This window comes from Lentinula edodes, assembly GCF_021015755.1.
Source record: "Lentinula edodes strain Le(Bin) 0899 ss11 chromosome Unknown C8R40scaffold_47, whole genome shotgun sequence".
Lineage (NCBI taxonomy): Eukaryota > Fungi > Basidiomycota > Agaricomycetes > Agaricales > Omphalotaceae > Lentinula > Lentinula edodes.
This window is the reverse complement of record NW_025764353.1, coordinates 207510-227708: the sequence shown is the minus strand read 5'-3', so window position 1 is coordinate 227708 and position 20199 is coordinate 207510. Positions and strand designations below refer to the sequence as shown.

General features: G+C 44.6%; 8 protein-coding genes and 1 non-coding gene across 9 annotated transcripts; 5 read left to right on the top strand and 4 right to left on the bottom strand.

The window, feature by feature from the left end:
* Positions 1-171: 171 nt before the first annotated feature.
* Positions 172-254, top strand: C8R40DRAFT_t247. The gene has a single exon. It is a non-coding gene; the product is annotated as a tRNA-Thr (tRNA).
* A 3-nt stretch (positions 255-257) lies between these two features.
* Positions 258-2363, top strand: C8R40DRAFT_660261 (uncharacterized protein). Its single transcript, XM_046235803.1, has 6 exons — positions 258-715; positions 768-894; positions 946-1076; positions 1134-1264; positions 1317-1326; positions 1403-2363. The coding sequence occupies exons 1-6, from the start codon at positions 442-444 to the stop codon at positions 2143-2145; spliced, it is 1416 nt and encodes a 471-aa protein (XP_046081309.1). The 5' UTR covers positions 258-441; the 3' UTR covers positions 2146-2363.
* A 300-nt stretch (positions 2364-2663) lies between these two features.
* C8R40DRAFT_1057454 (histone-fold-containing protein) lies at positions 2664-3136 on the bottom strand (the record flags this gene model as incomplete). Its single annotated transcript, XM_046225151.1, has 4 exons — positions 2664-2739; positions 2794-2944; positions 2994-3051; positions 3110-3136. The coding sequence occupies 4 exons, from the start codon at positions 3134-3136 to the stop codon at positions 2664-2666; spliced, it is 312 nt and encodes a 103-aa protein (XP_046081308.1).
* A 143-nt stretch (positions 3137-3279) lies between these two features.
* On the top strand, positions 3280-4550 carry C8R40DRAFT_1240593 (uncharacterized protein). The gene is made up of 3 exons (XM_046233524.1): positions 3280-3610; positions 3665-3894; positions 3955-4550. The coding sequence occupies exons 1-3, from the start codon at positions 3409-3411 to the stop codon at positions 4114-4116; spliced, it is 594 nt and encodes a 197-aa protein (XP_046081307.1). The 5' UTR covers positions 3280-3408; the 3' UTR covers positions 4117-4550.
* Positions 4084-6251, bottom strand: C8R40DRAFT_660271 (uncharacterized protein). The gene is made up of 17 exons (XM_046235804.1): positions 6089-6251; positions 5979-6027; positions 5905-5919; positions 5820-5848; positions 5604-5653; positions 5525-5557; positions 5455-5466; positions 5394-5407; positions 5227-5335; positions 5019-5161; positions 4908-4965; positions 4782-4852; positions 4710-4720; positions 4598-4654; positions 4436-4550; positions 4362-4382; positions 4084-4300 (listed from the first exon to the last, which is right to left on the bottom strand). Exons 1-17 carry the CDS (start codon positions 6118-6120, stop codon positions 4268-4270), a joined length of 852 nt encoding a protein of 283 aa, XP_046081306.1. The 5' UTR covers positions 6121-6251; the 3' UTR covers positions 4084-4267.
* Positions 6252-8107: 1856 nt separating this feature from the next.
* C8R40DRAFT_1268208 (uncharacterized protein) lies at positions 8108-9571 on the bottom strand (the record flags this gene model as incomplete). The annotated part of the gene is given in 6 exon segments (XM_046233990.1): positions 8108-8547; positions 8567-8717; positions 8768-9127; positions 9180-9352; positions 9419-9477; positions 9541-9571. The coding sequence occupies 6 exon segments, from the start codon at positions 9569-9571 to the stop codon at positions 8362-8364; spliced, it is 960 nt and encodes a 319-aa protein (XP_046081305.1). The 3' UTR covers positions 8108-8361.
* A 686-nt stretch (positions 9572-10257) lies between these two features.
* Positions 10258-13267, top strand: C8R40DRAFT_1175899 (uncharacterized protein; the record flags this gene model as incomplete). The annotated part of the gene is made up of 10 exons (XM_046232407.1): positions 10258-10265; positions 10315-10377; positions 10432-10602; positions 10655-10860; positions 10919-11120; positions 11171-11983; positions 12034-12138; positions 12193-12617; positions 12664-12759; positions 12819-13267. The coding sequence occupies 10 exons, from the start codon at positions 10258-10260 to the stop codon at positions 13265-13267; spliced, it is 2538 nt and encodes an 845-aa protein (XP_046081304.1).
* Positions 13268-13578: 311 nt separating this feature from the next.
* On the bottom strand, positions 13579-14570 carry C8R40DRAFT_1073466 (uncharacterized protein; the record flags this gene model as incomplete). Its single annotated transcript, XM_046226574.1, has 6 exons — positions 13579-13626; positions 13659-13871; positions 13928-14049; positions 14126-14152; positions 14367-14440; positions 14503-14570. 6 exons carry the CDS (start codon positions 14568-14570, stop codon positions 13579-13581), a joined length of 552 nt encoding a protein of 183 aa, XP_046081303.1.
* Positions 14571-16412: 1842 nt separating this feature from the next.
* Positions 16413-19809, top strand: C8R40DRAFT_1073465 (uncharacterized protein; the record flags this gene model as incomplete). The annotated part of the gene is made up of 11 exons (XM_046226573.1): positions 16413-16524; positions 16601-16656; positions 16729-16775; positions 16849-16902; positions 17005-18163; positions 18216-18455; positions 18507-18793; positions 18840-18951; positions 19004-19137; positions 19212-19560; positions 19768-19809. 11 exons carry the CDS (start codon positions 16413-16415, stop codon positions 19807-19809), a joined length of 2592 nt encoding a protein of 863 aa, XP_046081302.1.
* Positions 19810-20199: the final 390 nt, after the last annotated feature.

Below are 20199 nucleotides of genomic sequence, written 5' to 3'. Positions count from 1 at the left end.
ATTCAAATCTCAGCCCTACCGCTAATGTTCTCTTCCTCCAAGTCTTCCGTAAAGTTGTTGTTTCTTCCCAACGTTGGCCTCATCAAAGTTCTCTCTTGGTGAGCTTCCCGAGGGAGAGATGGAAGTTGAATACAAGTCGAAAAATTAACACTCCCAAGCATTGGTCCTGTTGCCTTCTTAGCTCAGGTGGTAGAGCGTTCCACTCGTACCAATGATGTATGGAAAGGTCGCTAGTTCGAATCTGGTAGGAGGCAGTGGATATTTTTGGTGTTGTTTGCTGAGCAGCTCCGACTCGTCGTCAGTTGTCAATGTCGTGAGCGGCTTAGCAGCCTCTTCACATCGCTATCGTACCTTATTTAAGCTCGGTCCGGCAACGTACTCTGCAAATAACTCCCACAACACCCATGACTGAAGACCTATTTTTGTTCCATTTTCCCGCCAATGACCCAAATACACTCTCCAGAGACTGTAAACTCGAATACGAAATTTGTTGCAGCCGACACCCAACGTATCCTCGCCGGGAAGCTCTTTGATACCTACCAGTTACAATTCCTGCCTTCGCAGACTATAATAGTCTCAAAGAGCACGGGTATCATCCTCAATGTCGAAAGCACAAATCCGAGCGACCTCGACCCTTCCCAGATGTCCTCAGGCAATACTATAGATTTGAGGCATCTGACGATCCTTCCAGGGTTTGTCGACACTCACGTCCATTGCAAGTGCCTCTTTTGCGGTATTTCCACTGATGTTGAATTTCGTACTGGCAGTTTTCCTGCATTCCTACGGGGAAACATCGTGGGACGACCAGACTACAAAAGAGAGCCTTGTGGAGAGAACAATCCGGGCCACCGTCCACGCACGCAAAACCTTGATATCTGGCTTCACAACCGTAAGGTTTGTTCCGTGTCCTCTATTTTGTCGTTCAACAGATTAAGCAATGGGCAGGGATCTTGGAACCGAAGGCGCTGAAGACGCCGACATATCTCTACGAAAATGTTTGTCTGGTCCTAATCCGTTGATTCCAGGACCAAGATACTTTTGTGCGAACCGAGCCATAGTTTGTACCGGGAGTTATGGTAAACCCGTTGAATTTCTCCACCATCATCTTTGAATTGATAAGGTCCATCTATCAGGACCCAAAAGCTCCCTCCACATGAATCTGGAAGGACTAGAAGGCGTAACCGGCGCAGAAGTAGCAGATGGAGTTGATGAATGCATACGAGCTACTAGGCGGCAAATCGGTGCAGGAGCTGACTGGATAAAGGTGCGAAATTAGTTACAATGGCCACTTTGCCAGTCCTGAGATGTGTCTCTAGATTTACGCTGGTGAATACCCACCCTATTCGCTTCATTAGTATCCTTCGAAATGATTGGTACTCAACCAGATTCATTTTTTGTTCAGACTACCGATTCCGGTCTCGCATGAATGGTCTTTCGCCACGGTTTGCAGGCATGCCATTACCAACATTCAATGAACTCGAACTCGGAGGTATGATCAATACGGCACATTCACTAGGTATTAAAGTCGCTGCTCATGCCAGCAATACCAATACCATCGTGAAACTTCTCGAGCTCGGTGTAGACTCCATCGAACATGGGTCAACACTTACTCCACACCCAGACTCCCTCATGCGATTACTGAGTACCACCCCTAATACAATTTGGGTCCCTACTCTCGCGGTATCTTATTATCAGGTTCAATTCACTGAGGGAAAGGACCCGCGCGCAAACCAGGCTTGGCAGTCAGTCAGCGAGATGTTCCAGCGCGCTCTGGCAATAGGGATGGATAACATCGCATGTGGGGGTGACACTGGGGCATTTCCGCACGGAGAGAACTCATTGGAGATGAAACTGATGGTGAGACTCGGGGCGGATTGGAAGAAGGTGCTGAAATGGGCCACTTTGGGTGGATGGGAGTGTATTCGGCCCATGGGTTGGGAGGTGGTGAATGCTACCGCCGGTAGTCATGATATGCCATTAGGCGATAATGACCATCGTTTTGGGTGTATAAAGCCAGGCTGGGCGGCTGATCTGGTTGGCGTGGAGGGTGATTTTGAGAAGGACTTCGAAGGAACAGTGGATAATGTGCAGTTTGTGATGAAGGCAGGGAGGATATACAAATTAGATGGAAAAGAGCTTGTGTGACTGATCTTCCGATCGTATTCCTCGATACAGTACTTATCAATGAGAATTTAATCATTACCATCCGCAAATACTCGGAGTACCGCAATGCATACACGTACACAAAATACACTTTCAACTTTAACCTTGCAGCCTTCCTCTCAATAACAGATCTTAGAAGTCATCCATATACTGCGGGTAACGGGCATCACCCATGGATTCGGTGATGACACCTTATAAAACTCAGAGGGACATATCAGGACATATCGGGGTCAAAGAAATCACCAGGCACGAACTCGAGACAGAAGGTATAATTGGAAGGTGAATATTTAATCAGAGAGCACTGCACGACTGCACGAGTAAGACATTAGATGAGTGCAGAAGACACAGCGAAATTGTCGTTGTCGGATAAATTGATTATGATAGAATACAGAGATCATACAAGTCGATAGAGAATAAAGATAAAAATGGATCTAGCCACTGGCACAAAAGCGAATGAGCAGATGAAGAGTTCAGATTAGAGATCGAGCTCACCCTAAGGCCTAAGCTCCAAAACCATATAAGGTACGACCAGATCGCTTCAAGGCGTATACAACATCAAGGGCTGTCACGGTTTTACTAGACATCAATTGTCACTTGGGAGAGGTTCGACTGTGATAAATCAAGACTTACCGTTTAGCGTGCTCGGTGTATGTTACGGAATCACGAATAACATTTTCCAGGAAAATCTTCAGTACGCCGCGAGTTTCTTCGTAAATGAGACCAGAGATACGCTTGACTCCACCACGACGGGCGAGACGACGAATGGCAGGTTTGGTGATTCCTAGAAAACGTGAGCAACAGCGAATCGTTCCATGGGAAACACAGCCAACCTTGAATGTTGTCACGGAGAATCTTGCGGTGACGCTTAGCACCGCCCTTTCCTAGACCCTACACCCAGTATTGAGTTAGATAGACATCAAGAGACAATATGATTAAGATGATTTACCTTTCCTCCTTTTCCGCGTCCAGACATATCGACAAGTCCGAAGGTAGGTTGATTGAAGTGATGATTATAGTGGTGGTTGGCGAGAGGGAAATTGAAACTTGAAAGGCAAACGGAAATACTTGAAGTCCGAAACAAACAACGGCAAAGTGAACGGACGCGCATGACTCACTCGATTTTTCTTTCCCAATCGACACATACAAAGCAATCCAAATGATGCTTTATAGTTCGCGAAACAAAGGACCCCGCCCCAATAGCTTTCTTCCCGCCACCATCATTAGAGCTTTCTCTTTTACCAGACCATGAATCCCTCGTCTACCTGCATTCCACTAGAGCCCCAGCCCAGCTCTCGTAAACGTCGTTATTTCCAGATGGACAATTACTTTACGAATGAGATCCTGAATATCCCAGCTGACTCGGACACAAGGATGAATGATCTCTTGTACTGTCGTGCGAGTATATCATTGGAACTCGCAGGAGAATATCTTGATAACGCGGTGAATGGTGAGAAAACTCATTCATATAATTTTCGAAACGCGCTCATTGAGCTTTCTATAGCCATGCACTCTGTTTCAGAAGCGAGCTCAGACTACTCTACGGTGGCTGAAGCTCTTCAGCTTATAACTGAAGTCATCGACACAAATTCCAAGGCTCGAGCTATTACCTATCGACATCGTCTCCTTGAGCTGTCTTCAGAGAAGAAAGAGTCCGATTTTGATCCTTCGACTCTGGCTCTTTGTTCTCGGGTAGAGGAAGAAGACTTTATCTGGTACAGGAGTTTGTGGGAGGTGTGATTCCGAATGCTGGCATACCCATTTAATTTCCCTGACGGTCTGTATACCTCCCAGGTCCTGAAGCTGGTTCTTCAAATTTCTTTCCGGTTCTTGTGCTTCCTCTGGTCCCTCGGGGAATTGTCCAGAGTGTTCATGCTGCTCGCTTCATCTATGTGGCTTTTCCAATCTCCTTTATATCACGTTGGCGTCCGGATTCTGAAATATTACGTCCTCTGATCAATCTACGTATTTTCATATTACATTCCTAATGTCCATGCATTCCTAGATTTTCTGAATGCCGTTCCTGCATATATCCAATCCGTTGTACAGTGAGCGTGAGTCGAAGCTTACGGCTCTCTACATAGATCCTAAGTTTCGACTCTGAAAGTCAAAACGGCGGGTAGACCACGGTAGCAGCTTTCTAGAAAAACTTCCACTGTCAGTACATATCGTGCAACAGACGAAAGGAGTCTGTACATTACCTGGTCGGAAGTTTCATAACGCTGAATAAGCCATATCAATCAGTCAATTCAGTAAGGTTACTTTGAGAAATCACCATCGCCGAATCCTCTGCGTGATGCAACACTTCGACATGGAAAAACGAGACATCGGTCTGTGTTTGGACGCTCGGTGGATCAAGGAGTTTATTCCATTCAACGCGAGCGTTCAACCTAGTAGAGCAGTTAGCAAATGATAATGCACAATATATGACATATACATCGAAAGTAAAGAGTTGGAGTATAGTTTTGAGAGAGAGTAAGCCCAAACGAATTCCCTATGAGATTTTATAATTCAATGCGTGAATAAGATTTGAACCAGAATTTGCAAACAGTGTTTTGTCCTATGTACGAAGGCAGATCATTACTATGTCCCGCATTCAATGACATTGTACGTATACGCACCTCGCTGATAGTGAACGTGAAAACATCAGCGATAGCAGCAACAGCGGTGATCGTGCCAGTTTGTAGAGTCACTAGGGGAAAAGATAAGTTCCTTTAACCATTGTATTTCTTTATGATGCTACGCACGAAGCATGATCCGATTAAGGATAGAGTTAGTGGAGGTGAAGGGCGTTTTGTTGCGCAGCTGCAGCCGTGTACAGCGAGTTTACTTAATTTGCACGAAAATGCTCGACCTACCACAAACCACGTTAGAGACACGGCAATCACAACGTCACACATAGCAGATGCTATCAACCAAACCAAAAAGCCGGACTCGAACATCTGCAGCTGGCTCCATGCTGTATGAAGAGCGATAAGAATAGTTGTCGTGAGTCCAGCCGCTACAGTTCGAGGTTACGTTGTTAGTAAAGCACAATAGTATTCGCGATTAAAACGATCAATTCACCTAGACTAACAAAAGCGGTCAACGCAATAGAGCCAAAAACAAAGTTCGATTTTGTCAATCTACGGATTCGCCAGCCTTGAAACAGCTGCACCGTGGTTGAAATGGCAGCCTTTTGTGCCATGCGCTCAGAAAGTTGATTCTGAAAGGTCCTTTTCAGATGCACATACCGTAACCAAGGGATCTAAAAACAGTCAGAATGAACGATATATACAAATGAAGAGACCGTACCCGCACTGAAAGCTTCCGTGAAACATGATTAGTCCGGGTGGCCCCGATTGTGCGCTACTGAAATACTTACTTGTTGACGTTGTCTGGAAGATCGTTGGGGAGCCTGGTGATAGTTATAGTGGGAATTCAACGTAGGTCAAATCGCTAACCGTATTTCTCCATGAGTGGTTCCCAGATCACTGCAAAATCCAGTATAGAGCTGAGTGTCTCTGCGATCAGTACGAACAAAACCTTTCGAGCGATTGCGATAAGCTGTCGATCTTTTCTGTAATGAGAAGCAAGCGACGCTTACAAGAAATCTAATCCAACGAGCATCCCTGTGAACGCGTCAGTGTGGGCTTCCCAGTCAGAAAGAACTAGACAACCTGCTGCTATTCTGGTAATAGAAATAGGTCTCCGGGAAGTCATAATGTCAGAATACAGTGGATGCGATGCACAAAGTCGAGACACCTGTACAGCAAGAACCTGAAGTAACAGAACTTGAAATTAAGAAGACAGGACGTCTTCAAAGAAAGAAAAGTTACCCCATATAATATACCATTAAGGAAAGTGCCAATGAATATCGGTCCAAATCTGGTAACTGGCGCGTTGAGCGATCGGAGTTGAATTGAGAAGCGCAGACACTGTGACTTACAGAGATCGAACAGCTCGCTGTTCGTTTTCCATGATAGCTCTGTGTACACCAGTATCGAGTGAACAGACGGCAGAACTTGTCCTGGCTTTTAAACGTTCCAAAAAGGCTGAGAATCATAGCGGCCTTGCACTTGTGAATCTTCGTGGATGAATGTCCATATTAGATATGAAAGGCATGTTCAAAGGGACGGGAAACAATGATGGTAGCATCAGGATCTGCCAGGTGGACCATAAAGAGCGGGTTCAGAGATCACTGATTGTAGTATGCTGGATGGGAAAGCACTGAGTGAGACTGAGTGGCAAATGAACATCGTATGAACAAGAACATAGCAGGCCCGGAATAACCTTAATGTAAGTGTTCCCCGGTCAAACGAGGTTGGTAACCATCTAGAACTTCCACATAAATGATAAGTTATAACACTTCCAATCCGGATGTACGCACAGAGGAGACTATATATATCCGCTCAATTACCCATATATCTAACACCTACCTAAGGCGTCATACTACCCATCATTCGAGCATGCAACCGGACGACATAAAATTTTGGTCTGAAGACTCTGAACCTCCTCCGTATCTGTAACGCACGTGGCTGACACAAGATAGATAATCGAGTTGTTTATTCCGAAAGTGAACAGCAGCAGCAACATCGAAGGACGACGTAGTACATAGCGGGAAATGTTGCTGAAAGTATGGGAAATATTTGACATTGTCCGAACTTCGAAGCCTCCAGGAATATCTATTTCACGGTGGCGTAAAACACATCAGAGCTGATTACTGAGTCCTGACCGCGTAGCAGTTGAACGTTGAAGATCTACATAGTCAGAAGTGCATGTTTTTAAATGAATCATACCAATTAGTCAATCCTGGAGCATTCACCATCTCCACAGGACCTACGCTGTAGTCAGGAGGGAGCTTATTGAAATGATCGCTTAGAATAGCAGCGAATCATACAGTTTGTTGACATGAGCGCTTGGATAAAGCTTTTGGGTAAAGCACTGCTAAACCACCACCATCCTCGAACAAACATACATTGATAGTAGACCATTGGAGCACAGCTTCAAGCAAAGTACATGCCCTATTTGCTATATTGGTGAGAAAAGTTCCGAGTTCTGTGTGCGGGCAGTGAGCTGATCAACTCATTGGGAAAGTCCTGCAAGGTTCGAAGCACCTGACTGTTATTTATCCACGCTAGACCTGAATCCAGAGGAATGAACTTCAATGAACGGCATGATCTATTCGGCTTTTGAAAGAAACTGTACACCTCGAAGAAAGGGTTAACGACGATGAGAGGCCTAACAGCCAATGTTTACGCATGGTGCTAATGGCGCCTTATGCAGAAAGTCATTGATCGTGAGTTGGATATCAAAGTGTGACTGGAACGTTCCCGGAGAAGCATGCAAATTTCGAGGGACTTTTGCGTTCAAAAGAGGGTTGATAGCCACCTAGAACTCCTCTATTCAGCAAACCGTGATATATTAGAGACAAGTTGTGAAGATGAGACGCACTGTCTTGTCAGCCTTCCAATTACCCCACTCTACTTTGGCCACCTTCACGTAGGATGTATTCAACTATATTCAATCATCACGTCCATTGTTTGAAGTACAGCCAGAACCACCACACAAATCTCGCCAAAACCTGCCTGCCTAGTACAATGAGCACGATATAGATGGACGCTATAGGATAGGAGAATCATAGGGCCTTTGCAATAGCCAATCTAGGATGAGAAACGTCGGAAAGGGAAAGAGGCGATCCCGACTCCGCGTCGCTCGGAGGATTGAAGGCACGTGAAAAAGGCAGAGCGTCGAGATCAAAGTCGAATTCAGGATTATAAATTATGTACATACACTGATATCTTGTAGGCTGTTTGCCCCTTTCATCGTTCATCTCGATTATCCGAGGACTCACGAGGCCCACCATGTGTATTTCCACTCAGCTGGAATTTAGTGGTAGTTATAGTCATTATTCAATTTTTTTTCCTATTCCCAGCTTCCCAGAGTATCTTCCCTTTACGAGTCCGAAATGAAATGTAGGATTCGTCTTTATGGGGGAACAAAATGTGGGAAACTGTGACTAATTTCCTTTTTGGGGGTGCAATCTGCCTTTTATGGGCTGTGACTGATGAAATCACATGACCTATTGATGTGACTGATCTTTTCGTCTATTGACTGATGAAGGTACACCGATGTGACTGTTTTGTCTTTCTTGTCGCACTTCTTCCAAACAACGATTTTCTCAACAGTAGCAGTCAACACAAAGCCCTATTGTAATATATCTTACTGCTGCTCCTCAACAATCCTGGTTGTCAGCTTTTTGAATCTCTTTCTCGTTTCTTCTACTTCTCCTTCATCAAACATTTTTCGTTTTTTGAGTGGGGCTTGATTCATCTCTGTTTTCCTGCCACTCAAGGCCTTATTCTTAATCCATTTCTGTTGCAAATAAATGTCATCTTCTTGGTATTCCTATGCATATGTTTCATACCTGTGTATGTGTCCCATCTATGATCTCCACAGATCTCAACAACAACTTTGCAATGCCTCCCTTTCCCTTTCCTCTTTCCAAACCAACCACACTGAATGCAACATCCACGATATCACCTACATGGAGCTTGTCAGGCCTGATCTTCTCTGTCCTAAGCCATAATATCAGATGTACTGTCATCTTTTTATCTCATGCACTTACCTAACTTCACCGTTTTCATATACCTTCTCTTCCCCATAGTAAACCACATTCTCCTCTCCATATACAAATGGAGCATCGCTCATCTTTACCCCTTGTATAAAGCCGTTAATATCAATGTCATTATCAATATCTGCCCATTCCATTGTTGGTGCCTGTTCCCTAGGCGTGAAAATCCGGCTGGATATCTCCAAAGCTTCGAAGCCCCCCCTTTCCTTGATTTCAATTGCACTCAGCCCGGGAACATGTCGTGCAAGCCTTGCATACACATCCATTATAGCTTCGCAGTCTGCTCGGAATTGATCTGTTCCCAAACCACTAATCGTAATTGATTGCCTCATATGTTTCAACTTCTGTGTTTTTCTGCAATTCGAAACATTATGTCCACTGTCATCCTATATCAATTTTCACTCACTTTTCACCTCGGATAGGTGGCACCTTTTTATCAACAACTATTCCTTGAATGTGTAACACCACTTCTTCTACCTCGTTCTCATTTTGCACCCATGTTATGCGCCAGCAATCTGGCTCTGGATATTTTTTTACCTCTACACAGTCACCCCATGCCGGCATCTGGTACAATTCCAACTGTAAGCAACACCATTGCTACTGATTCACCACAATATTACAACTCACCAATGTCATAAGACTCACTTGGACTTGCGATGGCCTATCTTCTGCACGTCTCTGTTGTATCCTCTGAAGAGCATTTTCTTATCACCAAAAAAACCATTAGCAGATATTGATGCTAATGATCTTTGTATTCTTTGACTTACGTGCCTCCTGTACACTGTAAAATTCATCCATTGCAACGCCTGAACTTTTGTGGGTGAGTACAAACTTACTCCAATCAATTATTTGGGCTACTTATTGTACCAACGCAACACCTCACTTTCTCTTTCCAGTATAGCTCGTTGCTTCAATTTTTCCTCGCAATCTGTGCTTCTCTGTCTACCTTTCTTGCTTAAGTGTGTTTCATATTTTACACCCACCTCCCCTTCTGCCTATCTTCTAATCCTCTTTGTCCTGTTCATTCAGTCTTTTTTCGTATCAATCATTTTCATTGGTTGCCTGCTACCTTTCTATTTATGATCCACAATTTGCCTAACTTCTTTGCCTTCCTTTTTCTTTGTTGGCTTCTTTTGCTCATTTTCTGATCCTCTTTCTCCTGCTTATTCGGAATCTTCCCCTCAATTTTTTTTTTCAATGGTTGACCATGATTCTACATTACTTCTCGAAGTCTGACTGCGATGTCACCTGTCTTGCGTTCACGATCAGCGGTTTTACTTGTTGTTCGGTTTCTGTTACTGCATGTTTGATCTCTTCATTGCTTCTATTATAACTCCTTTTATCTCAACTCCATTTGCACCGTGATCCTCCTTCATGAATACTACATATAAATCCAATCATTTTCTTCTTTCCTCTACTGCCTCACTTTTTTCAACCAGTGCCCACCTACTGTCTTATTGACTTCAAGTTTCCTAGTCCAAAATATGACTTCGTGAGTATCCTGCCTCTACACTTTATGCATATGTACATTGTGCCTGTAGTGAACTTCGCCGTTCAACGCGCCAGCCAAAACCTTCTGCCAGATACCCTTCTGCTGATTTCATGTGCGTCATCTGAATATACATTTTTCTTCAAAATATCTAATGCTTTTCCTTCAGAAACTCTGCTACTGACAGCCCTCCGGTCAATGATCCTCGTGCTCCTGGTCCCATCACCCTTCCTGGTAATACAGCAAATGACATCAATGACTCTGCACAAGCTAGCGATGGAACTGCTTCCTCGGCTGCCATTTCTGAAGAAATGGTCCACATTGCACCAGTCCGATTTGCGTATGTGTTTATATCTGCTATATACACACCCCTCTTACTATACACCTATCAGGTCTAATCTTACACCTCCCCCTATTTCTCGCCGTACCTCATTTGGCTCCATTAATGACACTGATGTGGTTGTTTTGGGAAGTTCACAGAACTACGATGATGTACCTACTGCTATCGATGGTGGTTCAGCCTCCCTCAACTCCCTTCTTGCATATGGCAACAGTCCCAACAGTCCAAGTACCTCTGATCACCCTGACAGTCCTGATAGTCAGTGCTATTGCCTCCACTGTCTTACATCACTATTTTATAGAGACTCTTCTTATAGGTGTCCAAGGAATAAAGGAATCGAAATCTTTTGACATGTCATCTTCGCCCTGTCCTAATGCATTAGAAACATCTAGTCCTGCCACCAAAATACCTGCTTTGGCCAGTGGTGGCTCTAACCAGGCCATCCTTGCTGGTTATCCACTTCCATCTCTTTCCACTCCTCCCTTGCCATTGACTCCCTCACGAGATAAACGCAAGATGTAAGAATAATACTTGCCTATTTATGTTTGTCCCCTTATAAGTTTTTTAGCTCTGATGTTCCCTATGCTGCTGTTTCACCTTCGAAAAAGCCCAAGCCAGCTCCTTCTGTGCTCCTCATCAATGGTGTATCTTATGTCCGTCTCGATGATCAAATGCAGTCTACCACCCCACACGAAGATGAGCTCCACTCTTCAGCTCTGTCTATCGACGACTCCGATAATCACCTGGCATTATCCACCCCGTCTTCCCTTCTGGATCAAAGTCCTGTTGCTACGCCCGTTACCACCTTCTCTACCTCCGTAAAAAAATACAAACCAGCCCTGCAGCCTTGTGTCACACCAGGTGTCTCTGACAAGGAAATTGATGAATATGACCATTTTGACATTGATTTACCAGACGACCTCAGCAGTATTCCCGCTTTGTCAATTCCCACTACACCTACCCATATGCACTCACCTGTAAAGCCCACCACTTCTCCATCTGTGTTCCAATTCAAATCACCCATCCGTGATCTCCGCAAGAGTGTACGAACACCTCAGGGTTCAGCTTTAAGGAAAGCTGCTATTGATTCTGCTCTGTCTTCTCCTGCGGTCATTGGTTCTGCTACCAGAAAGGCTGCTATTGATGCTGCTCTGTCATCTCCCACCTTCCATTACAACACTAGACCCAAAGAGCCAACTCTACTTTCGAATATAGATGCTCTGATGTCTTCTGATGCATTTTCCCATGGCTCACTTGATCTCGACAGAGATATACCAAAGCCACTTTTTGATGATGGAGGCCTTGGAATTAATGGCTGCCTCCGCCCTGAATATATTGACCCCTTTTTAGCTCATGAATATCGCCATGTTATGAATTTACGGTAATATCTTTTATTTTCTTCAACTTCCTCTGCTTACTTATGATCAATAGCAAACCAATTTTATTTCCCACCACTTCGATTTTGGCACCACCTGCTGATTTCGATTTTCTTCCTTTCAGAGAATGTTATGGCTCTCTCCCTGTATCTGAGAAAATGTATGTTATACTCTCTTTCCTCTCCTTTATCATTGATGTAATAATGTCCCTTAGGAGCCTGTATCGTATCACCAACTTTACAAATCTGGGAACTTTCTTAAACCCATCCCGTACAAAGCCATCTCTGGTATCGCCATTCACTTCAGGAAAATACATCTCATTATCCCCTTCTGGTGGCGGAGATGCATCCCGATACACTTCTGTTTTTTTGACCACTGGTGTCATCGACCGCTCTTCTATATACAAAGTTGTCCCTGTCAATCTGTCCAACGGTGGCACTCGAGTTGTTCGTGAACTACACTTGAAGCCATTCTTACAGGAATTCCAATTGCTCTGTGGCTTCTTTGCTTCAGCAATGTCTTTTGAGGCCATTGCAATGCAAGCCTCCGGTGGTGTAATTACCTTTGCCTCTTCACAATATTTTCCAGAATGGCAACGTGACAAGGTTAATCCTAATGACTATAGCCCCTTGACCAAAAGTATGTCTGCCCAAACCCATAATATCCTTCTAACAATTGTTCACAGTGCATCATCCACCTCGTCCTCCCTCCTTCAATGGTTCAGACCCCAGGATGACACCCTTTGCTTACTTTACAATGCCTACATCTTTTGCGCAAGAAAGTATGTCATTATTTACTCCCTTATACCATTCCATCCTACTCATTTATACCCTATTTCAGTTCCTATTTATGATGGTCGAGCATCTAACATTGATGCACCATTCCAATGCACACCTCGTCAGCTATATGAAGTTGGGATTGGCTCTTATCCATTGTATCAAGGTGGTAATGTTGATCTGCCTCCTGGTTCTACGGTTGCTGTTGGATACACTGCACATACCTATCCCAACAAGGCCCATTTCCGTGGTGTGGCGAAGACTTTGTCTCTCAATTTAGCCTTTGTGATTCTGATTGCCCTTCCCGATTCGTATATGTCTTCCTCTTCCACTTCCCCCTTCACCCATTATTCCTATAATAACCCTGATCACTCTGCACATCAACAACTTTCTTTGTCACCATCTCCAGTCCCTACTGTACCCCATGACAACCATGATGATCAAAGTATACAATATTTGGAGGACCTTGATCCTAGCACTTGGTCTAGAGCTCAAAGTAGGCGTTCTGCCTGAATCATGCGCAATTCGCCTTATATTCACTTTGTTATCTATAAATATATATATATGCAACCATTTCTGTATGCACGTTAGGATACTACAATACTTGTGCCCACTCTATAGGTCCTTCTGTAAATCGACGCAAGACTTCTTCCCGCATAAAATATGCGAATAGTACCCTTTCACCACCTTTCCAATGTGGTACTTCATGTGTCCAAAGCTTTCCTGAAAATAATAATGCTGTCCCTGGTCCATAGCTAAATTGCACACCCAGCTCTTTGATCCTCATCTCTGCCCCTTTACAGAAACCAACGTTGATTAAGGTATCAAAATACTTGTTTTCCCCATTTGAGTCCCGATGTTCTTTTGATACCCTTGATGAAACAACACATAGACAATTAAACACAGATTTCCACTGTAATGCCCATTCCTTTGTTTGTGGGAGCTGTTGTAGGCCCTCAAGAGTCCTCAGTCCTGCTTTGTATAATTTTGGATGTAGAAGCCGCAATAGAATATTTGACAGCAACTGTGCAGTTTTAATCTGTTCGAGCCAGATTTTTACTTGCTCAGGATTTCCATATGTCAGTGTAGTCGATGACAACAAAGGATAATCTGGTCCCTACATATATTCAATGTTGTTAATTATATCACATATTTTAAGCCCTGTCGACCTACATGATGTCCTTGGGCAAGCCATCCTGGCGAAAAGTTCACGCAACCTGGTGATACCCTTGTTCTCTTCACAGATGTGAAATACAACTCGTTAATGCGCCACACTGGCTTTTTGTCGTTAGGTACTATACTGGCATGTAATTTTTGAGATATCAAAGAAGTTGAATCAAACAATTTACGCTGATATGTCTCGTTAATTACTTTTCCTCCATATATCATACTCCTCACCTGGTCTTCATGGCCCAATATATTAGGCAGATAATATAACAGTGCAACATTGTCACAGTCGGTAATTATACATGCTGTATTCATTTTCCCGAGTGTCATATTTGCCAAAGAGGTTCTTGCGTCAGCTGGTGATGTGGCAAATTTCTCTGCTGTACACGGTAACCTGACTGAATGATTCTTAGTTTTTGTTCATATGTGTACTGTCTTAACTTACTTGTGTTTTTTTTTGCCATCAGTATTATGTTTACTATCTGTTCGACATTGATTCCATTCCATTTTTTTATATTCCTTTGTGTGCCATGTGGTGAATAGGTCATTTTGTATATAAGTCCATGACAAACAACACATACCTTCTCTGAGATATACTTGCTTTGCATGCTTCAATAATTTGCTCAAACGTTCTGCTGTCTACCGACATGATGGTTGTTCTTATCAAAAAGTGCTCTGCCACGTATTATGTTTACATAATCCAAACTAGGTTAGGGTTATTATTTGTGTACAAATAAATTCAAGTATTCTCCGTTATTCACTAATCTCAAACTGTATAGTATGAACCTGGATTCAGTATAATGGGACTTCTGACAACATTCATCACACAAGGGATTGAGGGCCCTGCTAATTAGCGTTCCTATTGCAGGGAATGGGTGCAAATATACGTCAAATATTCCGGGAACTCATGCTCCTGTTCTCATTGCACTGAACAGGATATATCTGAAACTGAAATAGACATGTCCATCGCTTGGAACTGAAGCTCCTGTTCCTATCGCAAGAACAGGGCTCACTATAATCATCAGACAGATGTATCAAAGTCTCTACTGCTCCCGTTCTTATCGCAGGGAAAGAGTGCAAACTTAGACAGCAAATTCCCATTGCCAGGGACTCAACCCGCCGTTCCTATCGCTCAGAACTGGGCTGACTACAATTATCACAAAGAGGTATCGAGGCCTCCTGTTGCTCCCATTCCTATCGCAGGGAATGAGTGCAAACATACACAGAAAATTCCCATCGCCGGGGACTCAACCCGCCGTTCCTATCGCTCAGAACTGGGCTGACTACAATTATCACAAAGAGGTATCGAGGCCTCCTGTTGCTCCCATTCCTATCGCAGGGAATGAGTGCAAACATACACAGATAATTCCCATCGCCGGGGACTCAACCCGCCGTTCCTATCGCTCAGAACTGGGCTGACTACAATTATCACAAAGAGGTATCGAGGCCTCCTGTTGCTCCCATTCCTATCGCAGGGAATGAGTGCAAATCATCTGACAGAAGTATCAAAGCCTCTACTGCTCCCATTCCTATCGCAGAGAATGAGAGCAAACATACACAGCAAATTCCGATTGCCAGGGACTCAACCCGCCGTTCCTATCGCTCAGAACTGGGCTGACTACAATTATCACAAAGAGGTATCGAGGCCTCCTGTTGCTCCCATTCCTATCGCAGGGAATGAGTGCAAATCATCTGACAGGAGTATCAAAGCCTCTACTGCTCCCATTCCTATCGCAGGGAATGAGAGCAAACATACACAGCAAATTCCCATCGCCGGGGACTCAACCTCCTGTTCCTATCGCTCAGAACAGGCTTCACTAGTCAGACAAAGGTATCGTGACCTCTGCTGCTCCCTTTTCTATCACAGGAACCAGAACAATAGATGATGCTCCACTTTGAAAGAACTGAAAAAAAAACCAAGCCTAAGAATCAGGCTTACTGTGTCTTTGATCCCACCAGAAATATCAGTAAAGTTATCTGTAAAATTATTTGTCTGCGTGAATTGTATTAGCCATAAAGACCGAAAATGTACCTGCTTTACACAACAAAGACATACCTTTGTGGGTTATGTGGGGTCATGACCTGTGCATAAATTTGAATGATCTATATTTTTCGTATGGTCCAAACATAAAAACTTAGCTGTTGATTCCGAGAGATGGTGGTTCAAGTTCAACGGTGCCACGTCACGCTGTACTTGTTTATTGCCCGCGCTTATCTGAATCACTTGACCTGCCGGCCGCTGGTTGCTACAAGCGCCGTCTTTTTCAACTTTATACCTTCGCTCCGTCTCGTTACCTCGACGTTGCTCTCAGCTTTCACCTCATATCTCCCCTCCATCGACGTTTCAGCCTTACTCTGTCTCGTAGGTCTGTTTGCTCTCATCGCTTGTTTCGCTCGCTAACCGCTCTCTTTTTCGATAATTTTCGTTTCAAGATCTTCCCCTTGTCTGCTGCGTCCCACCGTTTCTGTGTTTACTGTGTCATCGGTAAGCATGCACGTCGCATCCTCATATCTCAGAAGGCGCTCTCTGATACACCTTTCTTTTTTAAGCTTTGCCACTGTCCTTCTGCTTCACCATACCGACTGTCCTGCAACTTCAACCGGTACGTTGGGATTTGGGTCACACCACAGCGTGTAGCGCGAACCGCTCCTTATCTAACCATCCCAATTTTTTTTTAGGCTTTTCTCTCTATCCTTCAGCCTTCACTGTACCGTTGATCCTGCAACGTCAACTGGTACGTTTCCACTTCTGTCACACCGCAGAGGGTGGCGCGAATCGCACCTTGGCTTACCTGCCACCTTTTCAGGCTTTTCCTACCATCCGTCCGCTTCAGCGTACCAGCAACCTCAACCGGTATGTTTTCACCTCTGTAACACCGCAAGCGCGTGGAGGGAATCGCACCCGAACTAACCATCGTTTTTTTTAGCGTTTCCTACCATCCGACTGCTTCGGCGTACCGTCGTTCCAACAACGTCAACCTGTACGTTCTCATTTCTCTCATCCCGCAACGTACTTTCGTGAATTACGTCTGGTTTAACCATTTGTTTTTTTAGATCTGACGCTTGACAATGCCCCCCAAGAGAAAGAAGAGCGCAAAGGCTGCACATGAGGACCCAGACGTACCGGACGCGCCAGAGAGCGAGGATGACGCAGCGAACGAGGATCAGCCATTGCCGAAGAAACCTAAGAAGTACCGGACGAAGCAGACGGCGAAAAAGAGCACCGGTGGTCCCGCACCACTAATGTCACTCTGTCGCTCCACTCCGTCTTCCGTTACCGACGACCTCATCTCTGAACCCGATGGTGCTCCTTTCCCTCCTCTCCGAAAATCCGCTAGACATGACCAGCGTAAATCTTACACTGCTTACTTCAATGAAGATGAGCAAGCCAACATGATACCTCCTGCAGCAATCCGCCAACCTGGTGGTACTGAACGTATCTTGCTTCGGAATGGTACCATTCCCTTCGATCCTCGCTTTGACACCGACGATCCATTTGCACGTCCCGATCATCCCTCTGTTAACAACGTTATTCAAAACTCACACTCTGTTGACAACATTACGCAATATCACGACCCCTCCTTCAATCGATACGAAATGCCTGCTCCTCCGAACTACGATGCTTCGTCTGATTTCTATCACGGCGCTTGGTCTACACATCCTCACAGAGAGTACCCTGCCCCGAACCCTCATAGTTGGCATAGCGATGATCCATTTCCCGGGTATGGTCATGATAGTACTCCGTTCCCAATTCGTGGTGGTGCACTGGCAGTAAACCGTAGCCGACCGTTCATGAATCCTGGCGTAACGGACCATGTTGAATCTCCTGCTGGCTTTCCAATGCCGAGCCCTGGAAGCTTCGTCCCTTCAACTCGCGGTTTCCCTGCTGGTTTTAGTCGAGGCGGAGGAATGAACCGTGGTCGTATATCAAGTCGCGGTGGCGTCGCGAATCATGGCGACGTATCAGGGCGTGGTGGTATATGGAGACGAGGAAATGTAGCCGGTCGCGGTGGCACATCGGGTCGTGCGGGTTCATGGAACAGTACGGCAATGAGTCGTGGGGTTGTATCTAGACGTGTTGGCGGCGATTCAACCAATGGGCGTCTTTCGGGTAACGGTGGTGGTCCATCTGCTGTATCAAGTAACAGTGTCTCTGTTGAATTATGTCGTAACGCGCCGACGATCTCTAGCCATGCCAATTACACCAACCCTAAATATGTCTCTAGAATGACACACGATGTGGTAAGTTTTCTGGCCTATTACATTCCCTATTCTGATTTGTCATTTGTGGTAGTACTGTGCTGGATGTCAGGATGGTGGTCAGCTTCTCCGTTGTGAGGCTCCACTTTTATACCAAAAAATATCTTCATGTGGCCGTTTAATCTGCTACGGTCCTCCCGCGAGCAAAAAATGTCTTGAATTCACGCCTGCCGCTATCGAAAATGTACTAGATGATCGAAAGAATGCTTTGATATGTCCTCCCTGCTGGCTCGCTATCCATGAATCCGATAAAGAATGGGATGTGCCATATCCTGTATGTCTTCTTATACTTGTATTTTCTCTTACTCATTTTTGTTGTCGATAGGGTATTGTTGCCCGTGATGACCTATCACCGATCCCAAATGTTCTTGTTAACGTCAACAATGCTCGGCGTTCGTTTTTCAATCCGCTTGACCTCCGACCCATGGCTGTTCTATCATTGGCTCTCAAGGGAATGAGCAGTCTTCTGTATTCCACGTCTGTTCTTCACCTTCAAGAGTTTTACAAGGAGACAGATATTGTACTATTAACTGAATGCATTGAATTTGATCTCTTGAATCAACGAGACAAGTTTGATCGATCTATTCAAAGACTGCTTTTGAAAATCAAGTCGTGAGTTATCCCTTCTTCCAACATTTCACCATTAACGCCTTTTTAGCAACAATATCGAGCGCATTGTGATCTTCTTCACGACTCACTCAACCCCTGATGGTGCATTGCATTTTTCGCCTGGTGGAATGCAGAGCGGTGCTTCCGGTGTTACCTCCGAGGTAATTAGTCTACTTCCTCTGCTTTACCTCATTGTATTCAAGATGTCCTTAGGTTCTCGATGCAGTGTTCCCCGATGATTTCCGTGCTACCCTGTCCTCCATGGACACCACTTTGTTCGTATTAGCTTGTGGTGGTGCATATATGTTCGAAGATTCTTTCAACTCAATCGGGGCTTTAGCAAAATCGTAAGTATATCTTGCTTTTTGGCTCTTCTGTTCTCATCGTAAGTGCTGAATAATTCTAGGCGCATCTTTGATAGAATGGTCGCCTTTCCTGCCCAAGACTTCCAACCAAATAATGCTTCTGGATGGTGCAATCTTTTTGTTCATCGCGTGCTTCTTCAACGTGAAAGTGTGGAGCGGGTCCTCACTGGTGTTTGTGCAGACAGCACTATTCTCGGTTCGCATTCCCATATCCTTGTTTGGACTTACACTCCCACATACCCAAAATCGAACAATGAAATGCAAACTCTTGTGGTGTTGAAGGCATTATGGTGTCATGCTATCGAAGCTCCATTTGGGATCCGCATAACCGAGGCGATCTGTCGTCAATGTGGGGTTCTTCGAAAACGCGAAATTATCCACAATGCGGGTCAGAACTTCTTTATGGTCCGTTGTAGGTCCTGTGTTCGTCCCCCACCTCATGGTCCGAGGGGTGGTGCTGTTCCTCAATCTGTCCCTATCGCATGTGATGCTAAACTGATCGTTTTACGTGGTTCACATCTGAATGCACCAAGGGGTGCTAATTCACCTAGTGGTACATGGTATGTAACACCTTATGTTTGGTCTGCAGATGAGTCGCAATATTTGCTGTAGATTCATCTAATGTACTTCATTCCCGATAACACAAATTTGTAAATAGCTTATATCATCTTGATCAATAATCATCTTGTCCATACAATGTTCTAGGCTGAAATTTCGCTTCAATTTTGGTGTTGCACCTTTTCTAATTGATTTCTTAATTGACACCTTTCTAAAAGTGATTCACATGCTTCGAAACAGGTGTCGCTGTAGCCACCGATGGAAACCTGGATCGCTTCCTCATTGGGAATGATTTGCACACTCCGAAACCTAATCAGATTTTTGGGCTATGTTCAGTGTTGTGTATTCCCACCCCCTCAGCCCTAACGTTGTCTTTCAACTGTCTACTGCAAGGTTCCCAGCTTTGTGACTGTTATGCAATTCGTAATTTCTCTTGCCCGAAATACTCACTTGGTATGCCAACATGATTTACGAATGTTCTCTGTA

What these genes read in the sequence shown, in the direction of transcription:
- C8R40DRAFT_660261 (XM_046235803.1), top strand. Translation starts at nt 442, where the DNA reads ATGACCCAAATACACTCTCCAGAGACTGTAAACTCGAATACGAAATTT. An exon ending in TGTCGACACTCACGTCCATT is followed by an intron (nt 716 to 767) that starts GCAAGTGCCTCT and finishes TCGTACTGGCAG; the next exon opens with TTTTCCTGCATTCCTACGGG. An exon ending in TCTGGCTTCACAACCGTAAG is followed by an intron (nt 895 to 945) that starts GTTTGTTCCGTG and finishes AGCAATGGGCAG; the next exon opens with GGATCTTGGAACCGAAGGCG.
- C8R40DRAFT_1240593 (XM_046233524.1), top strand. Translation starts at nt 3,409, where the DNA reads ATGAATCCCTCGTCTACCTGCATTCCACTAGAGCCCCAGCCCAGCTCT. An exon ending in TCTTGATAACGCGGTGAATG is followed by an intron (nt 3,611 to 3,664) that starts GTGAGAAAACTC and finishes AGCTTTCTATAG; the next exon opens with CCATGCACTCTGTTTCAGAA. An exon ending in GGTACAGGAGTTTGTGGGAG is followed by an intron (nt 3,895 to 3,954) that starts GTGTGATTCCGA and finishes TATACCTCCCAG; the next exon opens with GTCCTGAAGCTGGTTCTTCA.
- C8R40DRAFT_660271 (XM_046235804.1), bottom strand. Translation starts at nt 6,120, where the DNA reads ATGGAAAACGAACAGCGAGCTGTTCGATCTCT. An exon ending in CAGCGAGCTGTTCGATCTCT is followed by an intron (nt 6,028 to 6,088) that starts GTAAGTCACAGT and finishes GCCAGTTACCAG; the next exon opens with ATTTGGACCGATATTCATTG. An exon ending in CCTTAATCGGATCATGCTTC is followed by an intron (nt 4,853 to 4,907) that starts GTGCGTAGCATC and finishes CTTTTCCCCTAG; the next exon opens with TGACTCTACAAACTGGCACG.